This window comes from Danio rerio, chromosome 9 (assembly GCF_052040795.2).
Source record: "Danio rerio strain M-AB ecotype USA chromosome 9, GRCz13ab, whole genome shotgun sequence".
Taxonomy (NCBI): domain Eukaryota; kingdom Metazoa; phylum Chordata; class Actinopteri; order Cypriniformes; family Danionidae; genus Danio; species Danio rerio.
This window is the reverse complement of record NC_141029.1, coordinates 32,400,789-32,420,758: the sequence shown is the minus strand read 5'-3', so window position 1 is coordinate 32,420,758 and position 19,970 is coordinate 32,400,789. Positions and strand designations below refer to the sequence as shown.

Here is a 19,970-nt window from a genome sequence, read left to right as displayed (position 1 = left end):
CTGATAGAAGGAAGGATGGATCCATGCTTTCATGTTGTTGATGCCAAATTCTGAGCCTACCATCTGAATGGCTCAACAGACATCGAGACTCATCAGACCAGGCAACGTTTTTCCAATCTTCTATTGGCCAATTTTGGTGAGCCTGTGTGAATTGTAGCCATAGTTTCTTGTTCTTAGTTGACAGGAGTGGCACCCAGCGTGGTCTCCTGCTGCTGTATCTCATCAAGGTTGGACGTGTTTTCTGTGTTCAAAGATGCTCTTCTGCATACCTTGGTTGTAACGAGTGATTATTTGAGTTACTGTTGCCTTTCTATCAGCTGGAACCAGTCTGGGGTGGGTTTTTTAAAACCATCGTAAGCCAACCAAGGTTGCAAGTTCCGTTGTTACAAATATGGTTCGTTGATTTGACGTTTTCCAAATCCATCGTTCCAACGAACATTCGCAAACTGCGTCACAAACTTGTGCACTTGTAACTACACCTCTGGAGCTTGAGTTAGAAACATATTTCCTGGCTATGTTCTATTCCCACTTATCTCCCTATGCCCAATCCATTAAGAACATTTAAACTTGGAATGATTTTTTAAAATAAAGCATCAAAGTCATCACTTTTAGGTGTAATTTGCTTTCAAAGTTTTTTTTACAGTTCAGTTTTAGCAATCTTCTTTAGCACCCTTCGCAGTGCATTTTGAAAACATTGATGCCATTTGGAACTCAGTCGTGGCTCTTGGCGAAAGCTATAGGTGACCTATTATTGAAAAGTGGAATTTATTTTACGTTTCCAAAGCTTGTGAAAACAAAAAAACATAGCATACATTAATGCTTGTAATATATAGTAGGTTATTTATTAAGTAGCTTATCTGTAGCCTACTCATAGTAGGCTACTGCATATGACATAGGCCTGTTGGTTAGCACATTTCTGAAGTGGTATACATGTCAAATTGAAAAAGTAGACTTTTTACAAAAATGAACAATATCCTACTTCAATAATAATAATCGTCATCATTAATATTATTATTAAAGTAGGATTTTTTTTCTTTCCTAATGAATAATAAATATAAAATTTTATTTATTAATAAATAGCCTCATTATTTATTTATGTACATGATTTATCAGATTAGAATATGTGTTAGCTTTTGTAAGTGATTTTATGTTTTAGAATAGAACATGTAATGTTCTTAATAATATCTGTAAAGGAAACTTAGGCCCTATATGTGTCATGTACATATATTTCGGATTATATGGAAAACGAGTGCTTGTTTTTACCAAAACTAATATTGGATTTTTTCTAAATGCGTGTTTGTGTAAAACAATATAATTTGCACAAAGAAATTATGGGTGTCTTCTCTAAAGAAGTAGTTACTCCACTCCGTTTAGAGCATCATTGTGGGTGTTTTACATTATAACTAATGTGATTCAAGCGATGAATCAGCAACAGAAAAACTACAGGTTTTGGGAAAAACTCGTCACTACATCGTTCTTCTCCCAAACAATACATCATACTATGATAGCTCAGCCACGAATTACATTGTTGTTCAGGAAACGCACCACTGGTCATTCTTCGTTGACCTCTGGCAATAACAAGGCATTTGCGCCCACAGAACTGCTGCTCACTGCTGGATATTTTCTCTTTTTCAGATAATTCTCTGTAAACACTTGAGATGGTTGGGCATGAAAATCCCAGTAGATAAGCAGTTTCTGAAATACTCAGACCAGCCCGTCTGGTACCAACATCCATGCCTCATTTAAAGTCACCTAAATCACCTTTCTTCTCCCAAATATTTTACATGGAATTTCATAGAAATGTTATCCCACCTTTACAGACAGTTAACAAAACATTTTAGACAACACAATAACATTTTTCTTTTACTTCAGAAATGTTAAGAAATCAGTATTTGGTGCAATAGCTTAATTCAATTAATTAATCAATTAATTGAATTTATTCAATTATTCAATTTCAATTACTTAAATCACAATAAAAAAAAACATTTGTTATATATACAAATTGTAATTTACTGCAAGACAAAGATTGTTTTGTCTTCAAAATTGGTATAGATTTGATTACACCTTTACATAGTACAAAATATTTTAACGTTATCTAAAATCATAACTAGCAAATTCAGATAACCTGCAAATTTTCAAAGGGTCTCTTAACTTTTTCCAATGCTGTAAATATTTTAGGTTGCCAAATACTGGTCACAAAACTATATTGTTGGCACTTTTCAGAACATCGACATGTGCTTTTCAAGTGGATGTTGAAAACGCCACAGCCCAACGGCGGATTTGTGATGAGGGATTTGGCAACCCGTGAAACAGGAAGTTGTCATTGTCAGAAAGCTGCGCGGGAAAGACGTCTGTTTGGGTGAAAGCGGGACTTGTTCACGAAGTAACTAAAACATTTTTGTTCCGACTGTCGCAGCTTCGATTGACGAAGTAACCGGTATGTAATTACAATATATTTTGCGTCTGTTATTGACCGTCGTTATGTTTGTTACTTACTTATATATCTCTTCGAGAACAGCTGTGATGTACTTAACGTTTGTTTATTGTTCCAAATTCCGCGTTAACAGTTCGTAAAACAAGTATTTAACGATACCAAAACACTGCAATGTTGGTATATTTCACTAAATACGCTGTAATAATGGTTCTCGCCAGATACATATTTGTGTTTGTAGTTTATGGACTTGTTTCAGATGTGTGCAGTGTTGGTTTTGTTTACTGTAACGTTATTTGTTTTCAGCCTCACTGATAGCTTAGTATAGAGACCGTGTGTTACTGTGCTGTGGTGAAGCTGTTCAATAGTTTTTTTATGTTAGTTTTTCCCAAGTGTATGCCCTCTGTCAAACTATCGTCTTCTGCGGTCTATTATTTCTCTCATATTCCCCCTTCCTTCATTTTCATTATGTATTATATTAATATTTCATGTCGTCATATCCTTGCCCATCAGGTGCCAGGATGAAGGTTGTAACCTGTGAGATTGCCTGGCATAATAAGGAGCCAGTGTACAGTCTGGACTTTCAACAGAGCGGTGATGGAAAAACACAGCGTCTGGCCACTGCTGGAGTGGACACCACAGTCCGGGTAAGAGAGAGAGAAAAAACCTCTGCTTAGATTTATTGGCATACATCACAAGTGCCTCCTAAATTAATACAATTGAGATATCATATGAAACCTTGAGACGAAGAACCATATAATCTATATTTTCACATTTTAAGTAATACTATTTTCTTCATTTGGACTGTGAACATTATATTATATATTTTTATTTTACTTGAAGATAGACGACAAAAGCTCCTTGACTCTGAGGAGATAACATTGTTCAGTGTTAGTATTAAAAATAAAGTATTATTGTGATTTACAATCTCAAAAGCGGAAGAACGGTATATGTCCAGTTACTAGTGTGGAAAAACAGTTTAACTCATCACTTGAAAAACACTAAAGATCTGATTCGTTTATCTTAGTTTTAATGCCGTAACAAAAGCTTCAGATTCATATTTTCAAGTTTATTATTATCAAAAAGAAGCTGAAAATAAAGCATGAAGAATGTACAAGACATAGTCCTTCTTACAGTACAGACAATAATCAATTATCACATAGCTAAATATTATAACATTACTAAATGTTGTAGTTTATTTAGACAAGCAGTGCACCTGTGTATATATTACTTCAAACTGATATAAATGAATGCATAAACTCTGCTTGCCATAGTTTACACAGAACTAGCAGGAAATATGCATTAATACAGCTTTATTATACATGGTATGTGGTTTATTTGATAGGTTAACTGTTTTTGTTCTGTTTAGCGCTCCTCAGCATGTTTAGTAGGAGAGAGGGAGAGGGATCAAATCACATATACAGTTCTTCCACTCACCTTCATCTTCCATCGATTCAAATATACTTTCCCAGCATCCCTCAAAGCTATCCTGACTCTGCGCCTACTTACGCTTTCCTTTTTTTGCTGAGGATTTGTCTTTTAATGTTTGAAGCTGACATGACAGCTTGGGTCATCTTCGTTCTTAGACATCTTCTTAAAAGACAACGTTTTTTTTACTCGTGAAGCTATTTTAACATTTAAAATGGAGACTGTGGCTGCAAACTTTCTGTATGCAAAGTTCACACATACAATTAATGTCACATGGTTATCTCATTTTTATTTTTTCTGGACTTGTACTGATGTTCATCGCACGCACTCATATAGTAAGATGAGATCTGCTCTCATTTTCAGATGTGGCGTGTGGATAAAGGGCCTGATGGGAAAGCGGTCGTTGAGTTTTTGTCTAACTTGGCACGACACACGAAAGCAGTGAATGTAGTGCGTTTCTCACCCACTGCTGAAGTGTTGGCTTCTGGGGGAGATGGTGAGCTAAAAGTCATTCCAATACTTGGCTGAAATTGTGTATGGAGGCTGTAAAAAGTTAAATGTAGTGTCTTATTCTTAAGATGCGGCCATCTTGCTTTGGAAGCTGAATGACAATAAGGAGCCTGAACAAACTCCGACCTTTCAGGAAGAGGAAGATGCTCAACTTAATAAAGAGAGCTGGAGTGTGGTCAAGACTCTAAGGTTTGATTTTAGACCTTTTTTATTACCTCTTGATTGTCTTTTACATTTAAATCAGCATGAAATGAATATTTGACTAATGTGTCCTCTTAATGCAAGCTTTGATGTTATTGGAGCCTGTAACTTTTTTTTTAAGTTCAAAATTTTTTCTGATAGTGATTATGTGAAGAACGTTGTGAAATTCATTTAGTTCCTTTAACAGGCATTAAATATCAGTATATTCTGGAATCTATAAATATTTCCTTTGGTGTGGAATATGTGCATGTCAGCAACCTGGAAAATTACAAAGCGCAAAAGCATACATACTTTGGAGCAAGAAAAATGCTGTATGGTCTTACAATTTCAAAATTAACATAACCGATACATTTAAAACTTACATGGACCTAACATGCTTCAAGCTAAATCTATTAATTGACTGTTATTTTGAACCAATTCATGGCAGAGCAAAAGGGTTCATTTTCAGGAGTTTGAAATGGATCAAAGGTAGCATTGGCATCTGAACACCTTTAAAGTACCCTTGGTCTGTAGTTATTTACTTTGAGGCTCTGTTTTCTTTAGTGTGGAAATCTTCTACAGGCAATTTTCTTTGTTCAGTCAGCCAAGGTTGGATGACTAAGATTAAAAACAAAAACCAAAGAGCTGATATGTCTGGTAATTTGTTTGTATGCTGGAGAAAACAAGATAGAAACACTAAAATCACATTTTCTGGGAATGCTCTGTTATTAAGGTCTATTGGAAAAATATATACAATGGTTTACAAATTATCTTTAAATCTGCCATACCATTTTGTAGTATTTTTTATATACCCCAAGAAAGGTTAAAAGAGGGAAAAGTGTACAAATATACTGTTGGTGTCTGTTAAAAAGAAAAAAAAAATCATCAGAAGAGAGTCCTACCCTAAATGCATGGATGAAAATTACAGCGAACATTCATAAAATGGAGCAAGTTGCAGCATTTGTGAATCTGAAAATGTAACAATTGACTTCAGGCTAGAAAAAAAATGACCTATAATGTAACATTCCACACCACACACAAATATATATTTACTGTATTCACCATTTGAAGCGAATAATCACCTTTTATCGAAGTTGTCCTAAAACTGTAGGACAACACCCATTTTTGTCCTAGGACAACTTTGAAAAACATTTTTTACAGTTGAAGTCAGAATTATTAACCCCCCTCCCCCCCTTTTTTATTGTTTCCCTTAATTTATGTTTAACAGAGAGAAGATTTGTTCAACACATTTCTAAACATAATGGTTTAAAAACTCATCTCTAATAACTAATTTATTTTATTTTTGCCATGATGACAGTAAGTAGTATTTGACTAGATATTCTTCAAGACACTTCTATACAGCTTAAAGTGACATTTAAAGGCTTAAATAGGTTAATAAGGTTAACTAGGCAGGTTAGGGTAATTAGGCAAGTCATTGTATAACAAGGGTTTATTCTGTAGATTATCCAGAAAAATATATAGATTAAAGGGGCTAATAATTTTGACCTTAAAATGGATTTTAAAAAGTTAAAAACAGCTTTTATTCTAGCCGAAATAAAACAAATACGACTTTCGCAAGTAGAAACAATATTATCAGACATACTATGAAAATTTTTAATGCTTTGTTAAACATCATTTGGGAAATATTTTAAAATAAATCAAAGGGGGCCGATAATTCTGACTTCAACTGTATTTATCCAAGGACTACAGATGTAAAGTTTTATAGCTAACTCTGGCACAACATGTCATGCTGTACAAAGTCTCTGTATAAAAATAAATCAAATAAATGGGGGGGGTGATTTGTATGTATATGTGGCTGAAATGGAAAGTGAATTGCAAATGAGCACGTTCAGATGCATGATATCTGATGAAAGTGTCATGCTTTGCCTGTACTACTTATTGTTTTGTTTGTATGTTAATCTTTTCAGGATTTTTTAGATGCATGTCACGTTACAGAATCAACTTTTTAGGTTTATTGCAAGTTATTTTCTTTTTGTGAAACTTATGTGAAGGCTCACAATTGTATGTGTTTGTTAGGGGACATATTGAGGATGTATATGATATCTCATGGACAAGTGATGGGAATTTCATGGCTTCAGGCTCTGTGGACAACACTGCCATCATGTGGGACGTCAACAAGGGTATGAAGCCAAAAGCAGATTAAAGAACCTGTGCTTTTTTTTTTTCTTTTCTTTTTTTTCTTGCTTTAATAGGAGTGTTTCCTAAATGAGGATAAGACACTTTTGAAATTTTGTATTGTGTTAATGTTGTTGTTTTTGTTTTGTTTTCAAGCTAAACCTTATGCTGTTTTATGGTAATTGAATACAATCCCTAATTTGTTTACAGGTCAGAAGATGTGCATCTTTAATGATCATAAGAGTTATGTGCAAGGAGTAGCGTGGGACCCACTTGGACAGTACATCAGCACATTAAGCTGTGACAGGTTAGCATGTTTATTTATTTATTTAATAAATTTTTTATTTATTTTTAAATATATTGATTAATATTGATATCATTGTAGACATAGTGTTTTAAAGACATAACGAGTTTAGATGTGAAAAGTGTCATCTGAAATATTTCAACATTAGCATTTTCTCATTAGCATTTACTTAGTAATTTCACAAGCAAAAAAAAGTATTCTTTTCTATAAAAAATGAAATTACTGAACCTGCACACAGGAGCCTGGGAAAGCTACTTGGTTAGAAAAAAAAATCACCTGGCACTTGGATGTTTTTGCATCTAAACTCGTCATATTCATTAGATAAGGCTCATTATAGTCATATAATCTTTAACACTTTCACCGGTTTGCTGTTTTGCGTATTGACCACATGTAAATCTGTGTTTTAGGGTGATGCGTGTGTACAGTGCTCACAACAGAAAAAAAGCTTACAGCATCAGTAAGATGACATCATCCGCTACTGCAGATGGAGAGGTGTGTTTCTGTGATCCTCAGTTGCTCTTTATTCTTAATAAAACTTCCACCTTATTTCAGCTTCTCCCAAAACCAATCAGAAACTGTTTTGTCAGACTCCTGTCTAGAAAGCATGTTCTGTTGGAATGCACTACTACTATTACGTAGGGTTTTTATACAGACAGTTTTCCAGTGGATGCCTGGAATAGTGTTTTTTTTTTTTTTTTTAATTCATACTAGAATCATTCTAGTAACATGCTAATGCATGCTAGAATCATGCTAGTAACATGCTAATTCATGCTAGAATCATACTAGTAACATGCTAATTCATGCTAGAATCATGTTAGTAACATGCTAATTCATACTAGAGACATGCTAGTAACATGCTAATTTATACTAGAATAATGCTAGTAGCATGCTAATTCATACTAGAATCATGCTAGTGACATGCTAATTTATTCTAGAATCATGCTAGTAACATGCTAATTCTTGCTAGAATCATGATAATAACATGCAACTTTTTACTACACTCATGCTAATAACATGCTAATCCATGCTAGAATCATGCTAATTCATGCTAGAATCATGCTAATAACATGCTACTTATACTTTTTCAAACTGTTTTTAAACTAAATAAACTATTACCAACAGGCTTTGTCAAGCCAGCCTCAAAGTTTGTCTCGACGAACTTTACTGTCTAGTTATCTTCTGTTGTCTTCTGTCATTGTACCTGTGTTTAAGTTTTGTTTAAACCATTCAAAAAGAGTGTTTTCTTTGGGCAGGTAAAATTAAAGGTACAGTTAATATATCTGACTGCTTAAATATAATAAATATATTTACAAATTTTTGAATTCTTGTGTTGTGAAGAAAAAAATGTATTATTGTGGATAGAAAGCATCGTCAATGCACCAAGATAACAAATTGAACCGAATCAATGACACGATAATCATAAAGAAACTGAACTGTGAGACCAATTTAGGTGATGTGTGTGTCTTTTTGTTTTTGTTTGCTTGTTGTTGTTTTGCATTTATTGTTTTAAGCTGGCATTTGTAGAATGTTTTATATATTGAATATAATTTATTTTAAAAGTATATACACAATATTTTTTTATATTTAGATTTATTTGCTTTTGTTCAGGTGAAGAACTACAGAATGTTTCATGATGACAGCATGAGATCGTTTTTCAGACGTCTCACTTTCACACCAGATGGCTCATTCCTCCTGGCGCCAGGTACACCTTTACACTTTTTAAATACACTTTTACATGTCTGTATACAGTAAATGTTTACGTGCATGCATTTTATGTTGACTTATTTAATACATTGTGCAGTGTATTTTACCAAAGGGCTTACTTTCTTGTTCATGCCTTGCGTAGTTTAGTCATATCTTTTGATTTTTCTTATTTTGTAGCTGGGTGTGTTGAGGCTGGAGAGAATGTCACAAACACAACATATGTGTTCTCTAGAAAAAGCTTTAAGAGGTTTGTGCTCTAAATCTGTTTGTACTGTGGTAAATCCGTGTAATAATCTATAGGATGGATAATATTTAATCTTTGACACTATAAACTAATGCATCAACGTATAGATTTTTTTATTGCCTTTATCATGGTTGTGCTAACATGATGTTTTTTTTTTTTAATCAATTGTTTTTTAATTCAATTTTTTTTTCCTTGACCCAAATTTTCTTTTGATTAATTATAAAATTTCAAGTGCTATCAAAATTTGATTTTACCAATCTTATTTAAAGCCTTAGAACTACTTTGACATTGTAATCTTGAAGTAAAATTGCTCTAGATTACTTTGTGATCATGGTCGTTGCCAGGCATTATGCTAATCACATATACTCTTTAAATGATTAATAGCAACTGAGTTACAGTGGAAATAATATTGCTTTAAAATAAAATTAATTTGAAGTATTTTCTAAATTATGTTTTACGGTTGTTTTGATCAGAGAACAATTTTTAAATAAACATTTAATCATCTTTTCAATCATAGTATTTTTTTTTTTAAGTATTGGTGGTTTTTAATATTTTGCATGAAAAACATTTCTTTCTCCAGTATAATATTTGTATAAATGTGTGGTTTGCCGTTAGAATGAGTTTTCAACCCTCAGCCTGAATGCAGACAGTTATCTTGATTTGTGTGACTATATTTAGTGTCTGACATGTGTGGTGTTTCAGGCCTATTGCTCATCTGCCCTGTCCATCTAAAGCAACCCTGGCTGTCCGCTGCAGTCCGGTCTACTTTGAACTGAGGACGAAGAGAGCTGAAGGTACTCCTAATACCCTTCTACACCATTGTTCTGTTTGTGCACTGTTCAATAAAAAGACTGTGACACTCTCCTTCTGCATCTACAGATGATTCTCTCAAGCCAGTGGCAAACACATTTAATTTGCCATATCGACTGGTGTTTGCAGTTGCATCAGAAGACTCTATCTTCTTTTACGACACACAACAGACACTCCCATTCGGATATGTGTCCAACATCCACTATCACACTTTAAGTGATCTCAGCTGGTAAGACACACAAACAAAATGGTGTTGTGCAGACTGGGTTATTCTTTGAGTCCATGTTGTAATTCACCCAGAACTGAAAACTCTCATCGTTTAAATCATCACTTACATACTTGTTACAAATCTGACATTTCTTTTAAACACAAAAGAAGTTATTTTGAAGGATGCTGGAAACCTGTAACCATTGACTTCCAAATTATTTGTTTTTCCTACTGTGGAGGCCAATGGTGACATGTTTTCAGCATTTTTTTAAAATATCCTCTTTAGTGTTTAACAGAAAAAGAAACCAAATTTATGGAACTTTTTCTAAGGAGAGAAAACGGTGAGTAAATTTTCATTTTCAGGTGAACTCCTGAAGAATCTGTTGAAATATCTCTAAGTGGTGCTTGTTTATCACGGTGACAGCAGGGCAAACAATTTATTCTGTTCACAAAATTATTGCAAGTCATTTTTTGTGCCTCGTGACTGGTAGGTGCAATTATTTATTCAGGTATTTCAATCAGACCTGTTGTTACATGTATCAAATCAAGCACCTAGCCATACAGTCTACTGACACTGAGCACTGACAAACATTTGTTAAAACAATGGGTGACACTTAAGTGCTAAGTAGGACTTGTGCTTGACCCCTTAATTTTAGTAAAGAAAAATCTGAATGTTTCAGCCAAGAGAGTTTGGACAGTACACTAATTCCAGGTTTTGGGAAAGGCTGATATATGTTCCAGCTTTTCTGTGGCTTGTGCACAAAGCAAGCTTCATAAAGACATTGTTGAATGAGTTTGATGTGGAAGAACTTGACAGAGCTGCACAGAGCCCTGACCTCAATCCTATCATCGACCTTAGGGTGAACTCAATCATTGATGATTGTGAGTCGAGGCTACTTGTTCCACATCAGTGGCCAACTACACAAATGCAGGGCTGTGTCCGAAATCGCCTACTAAGTAGGTACTGCATTATAATTTAAATTTAGTACTGGACAATTAGAAAAGTACGTTCTATTCAGTATGTGAGTATTATGAATGGAACTCAGGCTTACCACATCCGCCATTTTGTCATAATCACATGACCTACCTGCGTCAGTTGCGTCACTTCATTTCCATTCATGAATTATTTTGCAGTGCATCATGGGATAGCATAGCGTCCATCATATGCTCACTTCAGAATTTCGCTGGAAGTAGTACTTTTGATATACTACTAAGCTCACATACTGTTTTTAGTGTTCTATATTGTATGGAAGTATGTGATTTTTGAACTCAGCCCATGTAATGTGTTTATGCATTTAATTTTCTATTTAGTCTGATTGGTCATGCCCCTTTGCAGCTTTAAGGGAACCAATGCTACGTGAAAAGATTGAGAAAACTAATAGTTGCCACCATAACTCTGCAGTTGATTATTAATTGCATTGCAATTTTTTCCTAAAATGTTTTTTAATATGCAGATGAAACAGTATTTAATTAAATATGTGCTCATTTGCATAAATTGCTAGTACTACAATTGGACATTGTAATCCTGAACTTTGGTTTTAAATTCTTGGCAGCAGTTGTAGTTGTTTGGGGGATTTGTATGTGTGTGTGTTTGCTTTTTGTTTGTTTTTTATGTACTTGGATTAAAAGTTTTTTACAGGGTGGGTCTTGATCAATAGTATTTCAGTGCTCATTATGCATGAGAATAAGCAGTAACTGTTACTGCTTCAATCAATACATCACTCAGAGATGCTATAATTAATAAGTGCCATGTCTGGCTTTTTTTCTTGCCTTATTATATGCTTGATGTTGAGGTCCTTGTAAATTATTAAAGAAAATCATCAAGAGACTAGAATAGTTTTAAAACTGACTAACACATACTGTTCTTCACACTGTTCTAAAGGTCTCGTGATGGCTCCTTCTTGGCAGTTTCATCCACTGACGGTTACTGCTCCTTCATATCATTTGATGAGGGGGAGCTCGGCACCCCACTGAAGGAGAAACCACCACTGGAAATGGTGACTCCATCTTCCACCAATGAGAAGAAAGGCAAGAGAGCCTTAGCCAATGGCAGGACTGCTTCCCCAGTGCCTCGCCAGGCCAATACACCTGCTGCACAGGACAAAGAGAAAGAGGGATCTGCTGGTCCTGCGTCCTCCAAAACCAGCAGTGTTTCTGGTACAGAAGAGAAACGCACACCGCAGGCTCTGAAAACCAAAGCTCAGCCCAGAAGAATCACACTCAACACTCTTGAGGGATGGGGCAAACCCAGCACCCCCAAATCCCCAGCAGCCGCTTCCAGTACTGCCCCCAGCACACCCAAATCTGCTCCCTCCACCCCTGGGTCCAGCAGAGCACCGCTAACTCCCCATACAGCCCCCAGCACTCCCCTTGGACCACTCAACTCTAAAAATGGCACAACACCAAAAGGACCCACTCCAAGGTAGGGTAGCACACCTACGTGGTATGATCTAAAACAGGTCTCGAAGTGAATTCCTCGAGGGCTGCAGTTCTGCACAGTTTTGCTTTAACCCTAATCAAACACAGCTGATCCAACTTATCAAGGTGATCAAGACTACTAGAGACTATTCAGCAGGTGTGAGTTGGAGGTGGTTGGAGCTAAACTATGCAGAGCTACGGTGGTTTGAGACCATTGATTTAAAGTAACACAGTTTGAACTGTACACCACCATTCACTTTGAATTCAGTAAGATGTTGTTAGGGATGCAACTATTGACCGATTCCACTATTAACCATGCGTTAATTCATCACGGTTAATTAATCATAAAGGCTTGTCGACATCTCGTTTCTGCACAAAACAAAACTGCTGCAACTAAAACTTTTGCCAACTGTGCGCTAGTTTAAAGTCCTGAGCTTGTACACAATACGCACATACACTGCATAAAAGGCTGATTTTTAACTGTGGCTGAAGCTTTTAACTTTGGGCCGTTCACATATCCCGTTCTTTGGTGCGTATAAGCTCATTTCCAGTGGAGTGGAGCAGCTGGAGGGCATATTGGTAACGGCTCGTGCTCAAGCTTTCCAGGCGCACCTAGTTGAAAGAATGCTACGAGCGCATCACAAGTCATGTTACAAGAACTGAACGATCAGCTTTATACTTGTATGGAATATACACATTTCTAATCTAAAGAGAAACAAAAACAATATGAAAATACCAATTAAGTTGATCTAGTTGATCAAAAGTGCCTTTCAGACAGAGGTTTAGCAGCCTTTGACTACATTTTGTTCTCTTTAAAAGGGAAATACTTGGCTAATATGTAGCTTAGAAATACATTAGACAAACACTTTTTTTAATTTATTTTTTCTTGTTTATTAATTTACTTATTCATTGTTCTGTCATTTATTTTCAGTGTAAAATTATTACTTATGTTTAAATGCCTGGAACTTTTTTTTACTTTTTTTTTTTTTTTAATTCTAATGAGAAATGGACAGTTGTTTGATTTTAATACTATTTTGTGCTGCATTATTTGCTTACTTAGCCGCAATAAGCAACAAACAAATATGCAGAGTTTTGTGATTTTACTAAACTAGTTGTGTTTTAGAGTGAATGAATGCATAATCGTGATGAGGATGAAACCGTGATTATTTCTCAATCTATAATCATACAATCTAAATCTATAATCCTTGCATCCTTAGTTGTTTTAAACAAAACTTTCACCTGAAATTATGCATTTAAGACAATTCAAAATTTTCTTTAGATTTCTTATATCCAGTGCTGTTCAGTTGGACTTAAAGCAGCATTAAAAGTTTCAATTAATCACATTATATGTTTCTTATTTAAATATCAGTTATTTTAGAATTAGTATTTTCTGTATCTCATTTTTCCTGATATATGTAGGAGTCTTTTATAGTATGGTAAATCTTGTCACAACAGTTTGTGAAGAGTCTACATGTTTTTATTTTAAATGTGTTCTTGCTTTGGTCTGACTTTTCTTTTAGACGTATTTCACTGACTCCAGTTGTTTCAAAATCCCCTGCTGCTTTCGTCCCTCCATCATCCACAGAGAAAGCCAAACATGGTTAGTAGCACCTTTCATTGCTTGCTGTTTAGGTTTCATATTCTTTTATTGAGTAAAGATTAAAAGATTAAAGACCATAGTTTTTCCCAATACTCTCATAAAATATATTTCACAATTTTTTAGCCAAAGTATGGGTGCATGTAGCAGCATATGCTTGATTTGTCTTTTTCATCTTTCATAAATGTGTTTTGTTTGTTTGTTTTTATGACAGAGAGACCGTCTCCTTCCAGTGACCCTGCATGCAAACCTCCTGAATCTAAGAGATCCAAGACTGATGTCCCTGATGGTTCTGTCCAGAGCAGCAAGAACAAAGAAGCCACCGAAATTACTGTCAAACCCAAGGAACCATAGACACTTCACATACTTCTTTCAGCCTCCGTATTAGCCCTCACATCCTCAGAGATGAAAAATAAAGCAGAAACCTAAAGGGCTGCCTTCAAGGATGTTTGGAACCTGATAACAGACTTGTATAACTCATCTTCATATCATCATTTTCTATGAAATATTGTAAAAGAAAAGCATTTAATTACTTCCCAAAATAACCTTTTCCTCATTGCTTAAATTCCTTTTTTATTTTATTGACAAGGTTTTACTGTACGACCAACTGTTTGAAACATCTTCATAAAAAAATATTTAGAACGGGAATGTTCTTATCTTTGAAATGCAAAATGTTTAGATATAGTGGATACCCACATTTTTGTAAATTTAACACACCACATACTGTTACTCTTGATAAATGATAATAAATAGCAAGATTGAGTTAGAGGAACCTGTTTTGCTACACAAACATAATTGCATTTAAACTCTTAAAATGAGAGGATGTTTTGCAAGAGATGCTTCAATGAAAAGCATTTAACATTCGTGGAACTTGTACATGCAGAAATATGTTTGTCTCAAAGAAATAAGTGATTGTTTAAAAAAAACAACTATTGACTAAAAACCTCTTTTTCGAAACCTCTTGGAATCATATTTTAAGAGTGCTTATGGAAAATGTACAAATTTTAATATTCACAAAGAAATGTTTTAAGACTCAATAACTATTTATCTTCTATTTTAAGAGTAAATAGAAATATTCAGATAACCTGATGAACTACCACTTTTGGAATGGTGCCTTTTAGGTAGCATCAAATATACATCCACATAAATGACCAGGCTCAGAATTGTAGAACATTGTCCAGATCATCACACTCTGCCTCCACCTGCAGTTTATCCTGGCTCCATCAGTATGCAGAGCACTAGTGTATGCAGCCATACACATGATGTTAAAGAGATCTCTTCTGACCAGGTGACTTTCTTCCACTGCTCCAAGATCCTGTTTCAATGTTTGGGTGCCTATTCTGAGTGTGTTTATAACTAGGGCTTTACATTAACACCCGCAAAAGATTTCAGCTTTTGCGGGTTAGACAGCCGCTCCCACTAGATATATATATATATATATATATATATATATATATATATATATATATATATATATATATATATCCTTGTGTAAGCAGCAGCAGTCACTGCTTTCGTTTTAATTATTATTAGGCACGTGATTATCCTTTCATCACTCGTGGTATGTTTTTACCTGCTTTCCTTTGCTTACAGTTGTTTTTGTTAATATATAGTTTAATTATCATCCTTTACATGAACATTGCTTTAATATGAAATTAACTCCCCGTTAATTTGTAGGAACTGCTGATCTGGGACCTCTAGCTAGGACAGATTACTGTGCATATTTCAGATACATGACAATAGATCTTTAAATCACAGTTAAAAAAAGTTTTGTTGAATAAAAAGTCCATGCATACAGCTATATATTTGCTTGTTTTGACATATTTAACATGTGTGGCTAAGAAATAATTATATCTTTTTGGTGTGGTCAGAGATACATTTGGTAAATCCTTAATTTTGACCCCTAAAAAAGTCATGTCAAATAAAAACCAATTGTAATACCACACAACCCATTTGCTCACGCACAGTGAGCAATCTCATACATAACACACACAAACAGTAAAAATAAATGCCAAGACATGTGGATAACACAACATCTAAATCAATTCATTTTAGCATGTCAAAGTCACATTTATTGATATAAAAATATATTTTCCAAGCAACAAAACTGTGGCTTGTGAAAATGGCAAGTGGCTAGTAATGTTGGAAATCTTCTAGCCAAAGTTAATGTCAAGCCCTGTTCATAACCATCAGAGTGCAGTGACATTCCTCTCTTAACCATCAGTAACATTTTGTGTGATTTGCTCCACAGTAGATCTTTATTTGACTCAGACCAGATGGCATTTCCTTTCTGCATCGATGGCCCTGTTGTTGGTTTGTGGTTTGTTCCTCCTCGAAGCATTGCTGGTAAACTCACACTCCTGCTGACATGAGAGAAACCCAAAAGCATTGTCATTTAAAAAAAAAGACCCAGTAACTGTAATAATAATTCATTTGCATTGCTCCTGCATCACACACAGGCAACACAAAAGAAGATATACTGGAGAATGTTTGAGAACCTCGATAGAATATTGACCTCTATAGTGTTTGTTTTTTGCTATTATGGAAGTCAATGGTTACAGGTTTACAACATTTTTCAAAATGTCAAACTGGCTTGGAACAAGTCAAGGCGTTGATGACAGAAATTAGATTTTTGGGTTGAACTATCCTGCCATGATTGTAGCATGAAAAACTTTGCAAATAAACAACTAAAAATGTAAGAAATTGAACAATGAATAGGTGGTGTACAGGACTTGGTTTGAATGGCTTCAGCACATCTCTTGCTTCACTTTTCTTCCATCTTCCAGTCTAAACACTGAGTTCTTAGTCACCAAGGATTTTGCAAAGATTTTCAAAGAGATTTAGAGAAGGCCTTCGGGCTAACCATTTCATTACTAGTTTATTGTTTTTACAAGGAACTGTTTAACCTTCCTGCTACAGAAAACATCCAAACCATGGCACATCCTCTTCTACTATAATGACCTTTTTATTCTGTGAAAGTTTCTCTGGATTTATTATTTGTAAACTGCTGATGACATTTCTCCTAATTTTCGAGAATATGTTGATAAAAAGATAAAATGCTTTTTTTGTTGTGTGTAACTAGTTACAGCGTAATTTTAGCTGCATGTAACAGTTACTAACACGATACTGTAAATTACTTTTCTGTGGAAAAAAGTAAGTGATTAGTTTTCATTTTTAGGCCATTTAATTCATTATTTAGAATATATTTGTCTTAAATACTGTTCATACATTTCAGTTCTGCAGAAATCAATTCAGAAAAGCAGATGATTATATATTTTGTAGGTAAATTTTATTTTTCAACTAAAGAAGAACACATCATTTATCAAGACAATTGCACATGTAAAATGGAGAAATTAATTCATGGCAATTTAAGGTATATTTCAGAGTAATTGAAGATATTTGTGTTATCCTGATAATTTTGCATTATAACTATCTTTTGGAATAAAAAAGCGTTTATATCACAATTGCACATGCTTTAGAAACATTCGTTCATTCATTTTCTTTTCAGCTTAGTCCCTTTTTTAATCTGGGGTCCCCACAGCAGAAGTAACCGCCAACTTATCCACCACATGTTTTACACAGCGGATGCCCTTCCAGCCGCAACCTATCACTGGGAAACCCATACACACTCATTCGCACACATACATAGACTAACATTTTAGCCTACCCAATTCACCTGTACCGCACGTCTTTGGACTGTGGGGGAAACCGGAGCACCCGGAGGAATCCCCAAAGGGAGAACATGCAAACTCCACACAGAAACGCCAACTGACCCAGTCGAACCTGCTTAAGAAACAATGACATGTATTAGAAATTTATGTCAATATATAGTGTGAAGACAATTGTCATTCATTTGAAATGTTTTGATAAATACATTGTTTAAAATGTGTTTTTGAATAAAATTTTCAAACTCAAAAAAAAATAATAATAAAAAATAAAATTTTCAATTTTCAAACTCAATCAATTTTTAAGGAATTAATTAAAAGTTTATTATAATGGTTTCATGCATGTAGTGCCATATAACAGTAGTATGTAATTAAAAACGTTTATTTTGGATGTAAATAATGTTGTTGCTACATTGTAATTGCAATGGCATTACATGTTCTTACATTGTTGATACATCTAAGACAAAATTTATAAATGTAAATTTTTCTTTGTATATTTTGTTAACAGTGTTTATTTATAGTTGTATATGTAAATATACAAAGTACACAAGTAATTACAAACTTATTTACTAGGTGATTACATTATAATTACATTGCTATTGCGTTGTAATAACAGTCAAGATAATGTTAATAAACTTAAATGTTTCTTTGTATATTTAATATACTGTATTTCTGTATGTATACATAAATATATGCAGTACATAAGTGGTTACAAATTTTTTTATGTGCTTACTATGTAATAACAATGTAATAACATCTGAATAACATGGTAGTTACATTGTTATAACAATGCTATTTACTACATTGTTACAAAAATGTAATATGTAATTAAAAACATGTTTTGGGTGTAATTAATGTCGTTACTTTGTAATTACATTGTAGTCACATCTAAGATAATATTCATAAATGTAAATATTTCTCTGTACTTTGCATGTACAGTGTTTATTTATAGTTGTATTCATAAATATACCCAGTACACATGTGATTGCAAAATGTAATCTTGTGTGCTGTTACTGTTGTTACATTGCTATTACTATGTCAATACAATGCTATTATATTGTAGTTACACTTAGTAGTTATTTTCTTTGTATATTTCAAGTACTCTATTTGTGTATTTATATTTATACACAGTACATAAGTAACTATACACTTTTTTGTATGTAATGACATTGTAATTACATTGTTTAACATTGTAATTACAACTGAAATGTAATTACCTTATTATAACATTGTAATTGCATCTGAACTGTATTATGTAATTACAAACTTGTCGTGTGTGCAATCACTTGTGTGTCATTACATCCAAGATATTATTTCTAAATGTAAATGTTTCTTTGTATATTACATGTACAATATTTGGTTATCTATAGTTGTATGCGTAAATAAACACTACACATGTAATTACAAACTTAATTACTATGTCATTACATTATAATTACATTGCTTTTGCATTGTAATTAGAGTCAAGATAATATTTATAAACTTAAATGTTTTAAAACAGTATTTGTGTATTTATAGGTAAATATATGCAGTAAATAAATAATTTAAAACTTTTGTTTCGATTTATTTTTTACTATGTCAACATTGTAGTTACTACATTGTTATAACATTGTAATTGCATTGCATTGTAATAACATTTATGATAGTATTGTAAATGTGTTTTTGTATGTTTCATGTGCAGTACAGTATCTTCACCTCAGCATTATAAGGTTCTACCTGACATTTGTTTGTCAAAATTGAGTTTGTCACATATTCTTATTAAATTACAACTTATTTACATTTTGTGATCTTTGTTATTAGTTTACATTTTAAGACTTTATTTTTATTTACGTCTCTGTCATGTTAATGTGTAGAAGAGAATTGTTACACACATGTTGTTGTTATATGGAATACAAACACTTTGAGCTCAATATCTCAAAATCATTTAGAGCGCAGTAAGAACCTTGTAATTCTAAGGCAACAATGTAATTAAAAACTTGTATTTTGGATGTAATGACATTGTAATTCCATTGTTATAACATTGTATTTACATCTGAGATAATATGTAATTATAAACTTTTATCTTGTGTGCAATTACTGTGTCGTTACATTATACTTATTATGTCAATATCGTAGTTACATCCAAGATAATATTCATAAATGTAAATATTTCTTTGTATATTGAACATACAGTGTTTATTTATAGTTGTATACGTAAATATATAAAGTACACATGTAATTACAAACTTTTATCTTGTGTGCAGTTACTGTGTCGTTACATTGTATTTACATCCAAGATAATATTTATAAACATGTTTCTTTGTATATTTCTAGTACTATATTTGTATATTTATATG

The 19,970-nt window shown here is 33.7% G+C and overlaps 1 protein-coding gene across 3 annotated transcripts; it reads left to right on the top strand.

The window, feature by feature from the left end:
* Positions 1 to 2,279: 2,279 nt before the first annotated feature.
* chaf1b (chromatin assembly factor 1, subunit B) lies at positions 2,280 to 14,895 on the top strand. 3 transcript variants are annotated; one of them, NM_001328129.1, is made up of 14 exons: positions 2,280 to 2,437; positions 2,945 to 3,078; positions 4,223 to 4,355; positions 4,438 to 4,558; positions 6,587 to 6,690; positions 6,896 to 6,992; positions 7,397 to 7,481; positions 8,598 to 8,691; positions 8,871 to 8,940; positions 9,640 to 9,731; positions 9,817 to 9,976; positions 11,837 to 12,376; positions 13,893 to 13,972; positions 14,184 to 14,895. In NM_001328129.1, the coding sequence occupies exons 2-14, from the start codon at positions 2,953 to 2,955 to the stop codon at positions 14,321 to 14,323; spliced, it is 1,842 nt and encodes a 613-aa protein (NP_001315058.1). In that variant the 5' UTR covers positions 2,280 to 2,437; positions 2,945 to 2,952; the 3' UTR covers positions 14,324 to 14,895. The 3 variants fall into 3 exon arrangements, 2 of the variants coding, with proteins under 2 accessions (NP_001315058.1, XP_087122413.1); XR_015498803.1 differs by having other exon boundaries at positions 2,358 to 2,437; positions 11,837 to 12,783; positions 13,137 to 13,972; positions 14,184 to 14,839; XM_087266287.1 differs by having other exon boundaries at positions 2,358 to 2,437; positions 7,397 to 7,668; positions 8,550 to 8,691; positions 14,184 to 14,839.
* Positions 14,896 to 19,970: the final 5,075 nt, after the last annotated feature.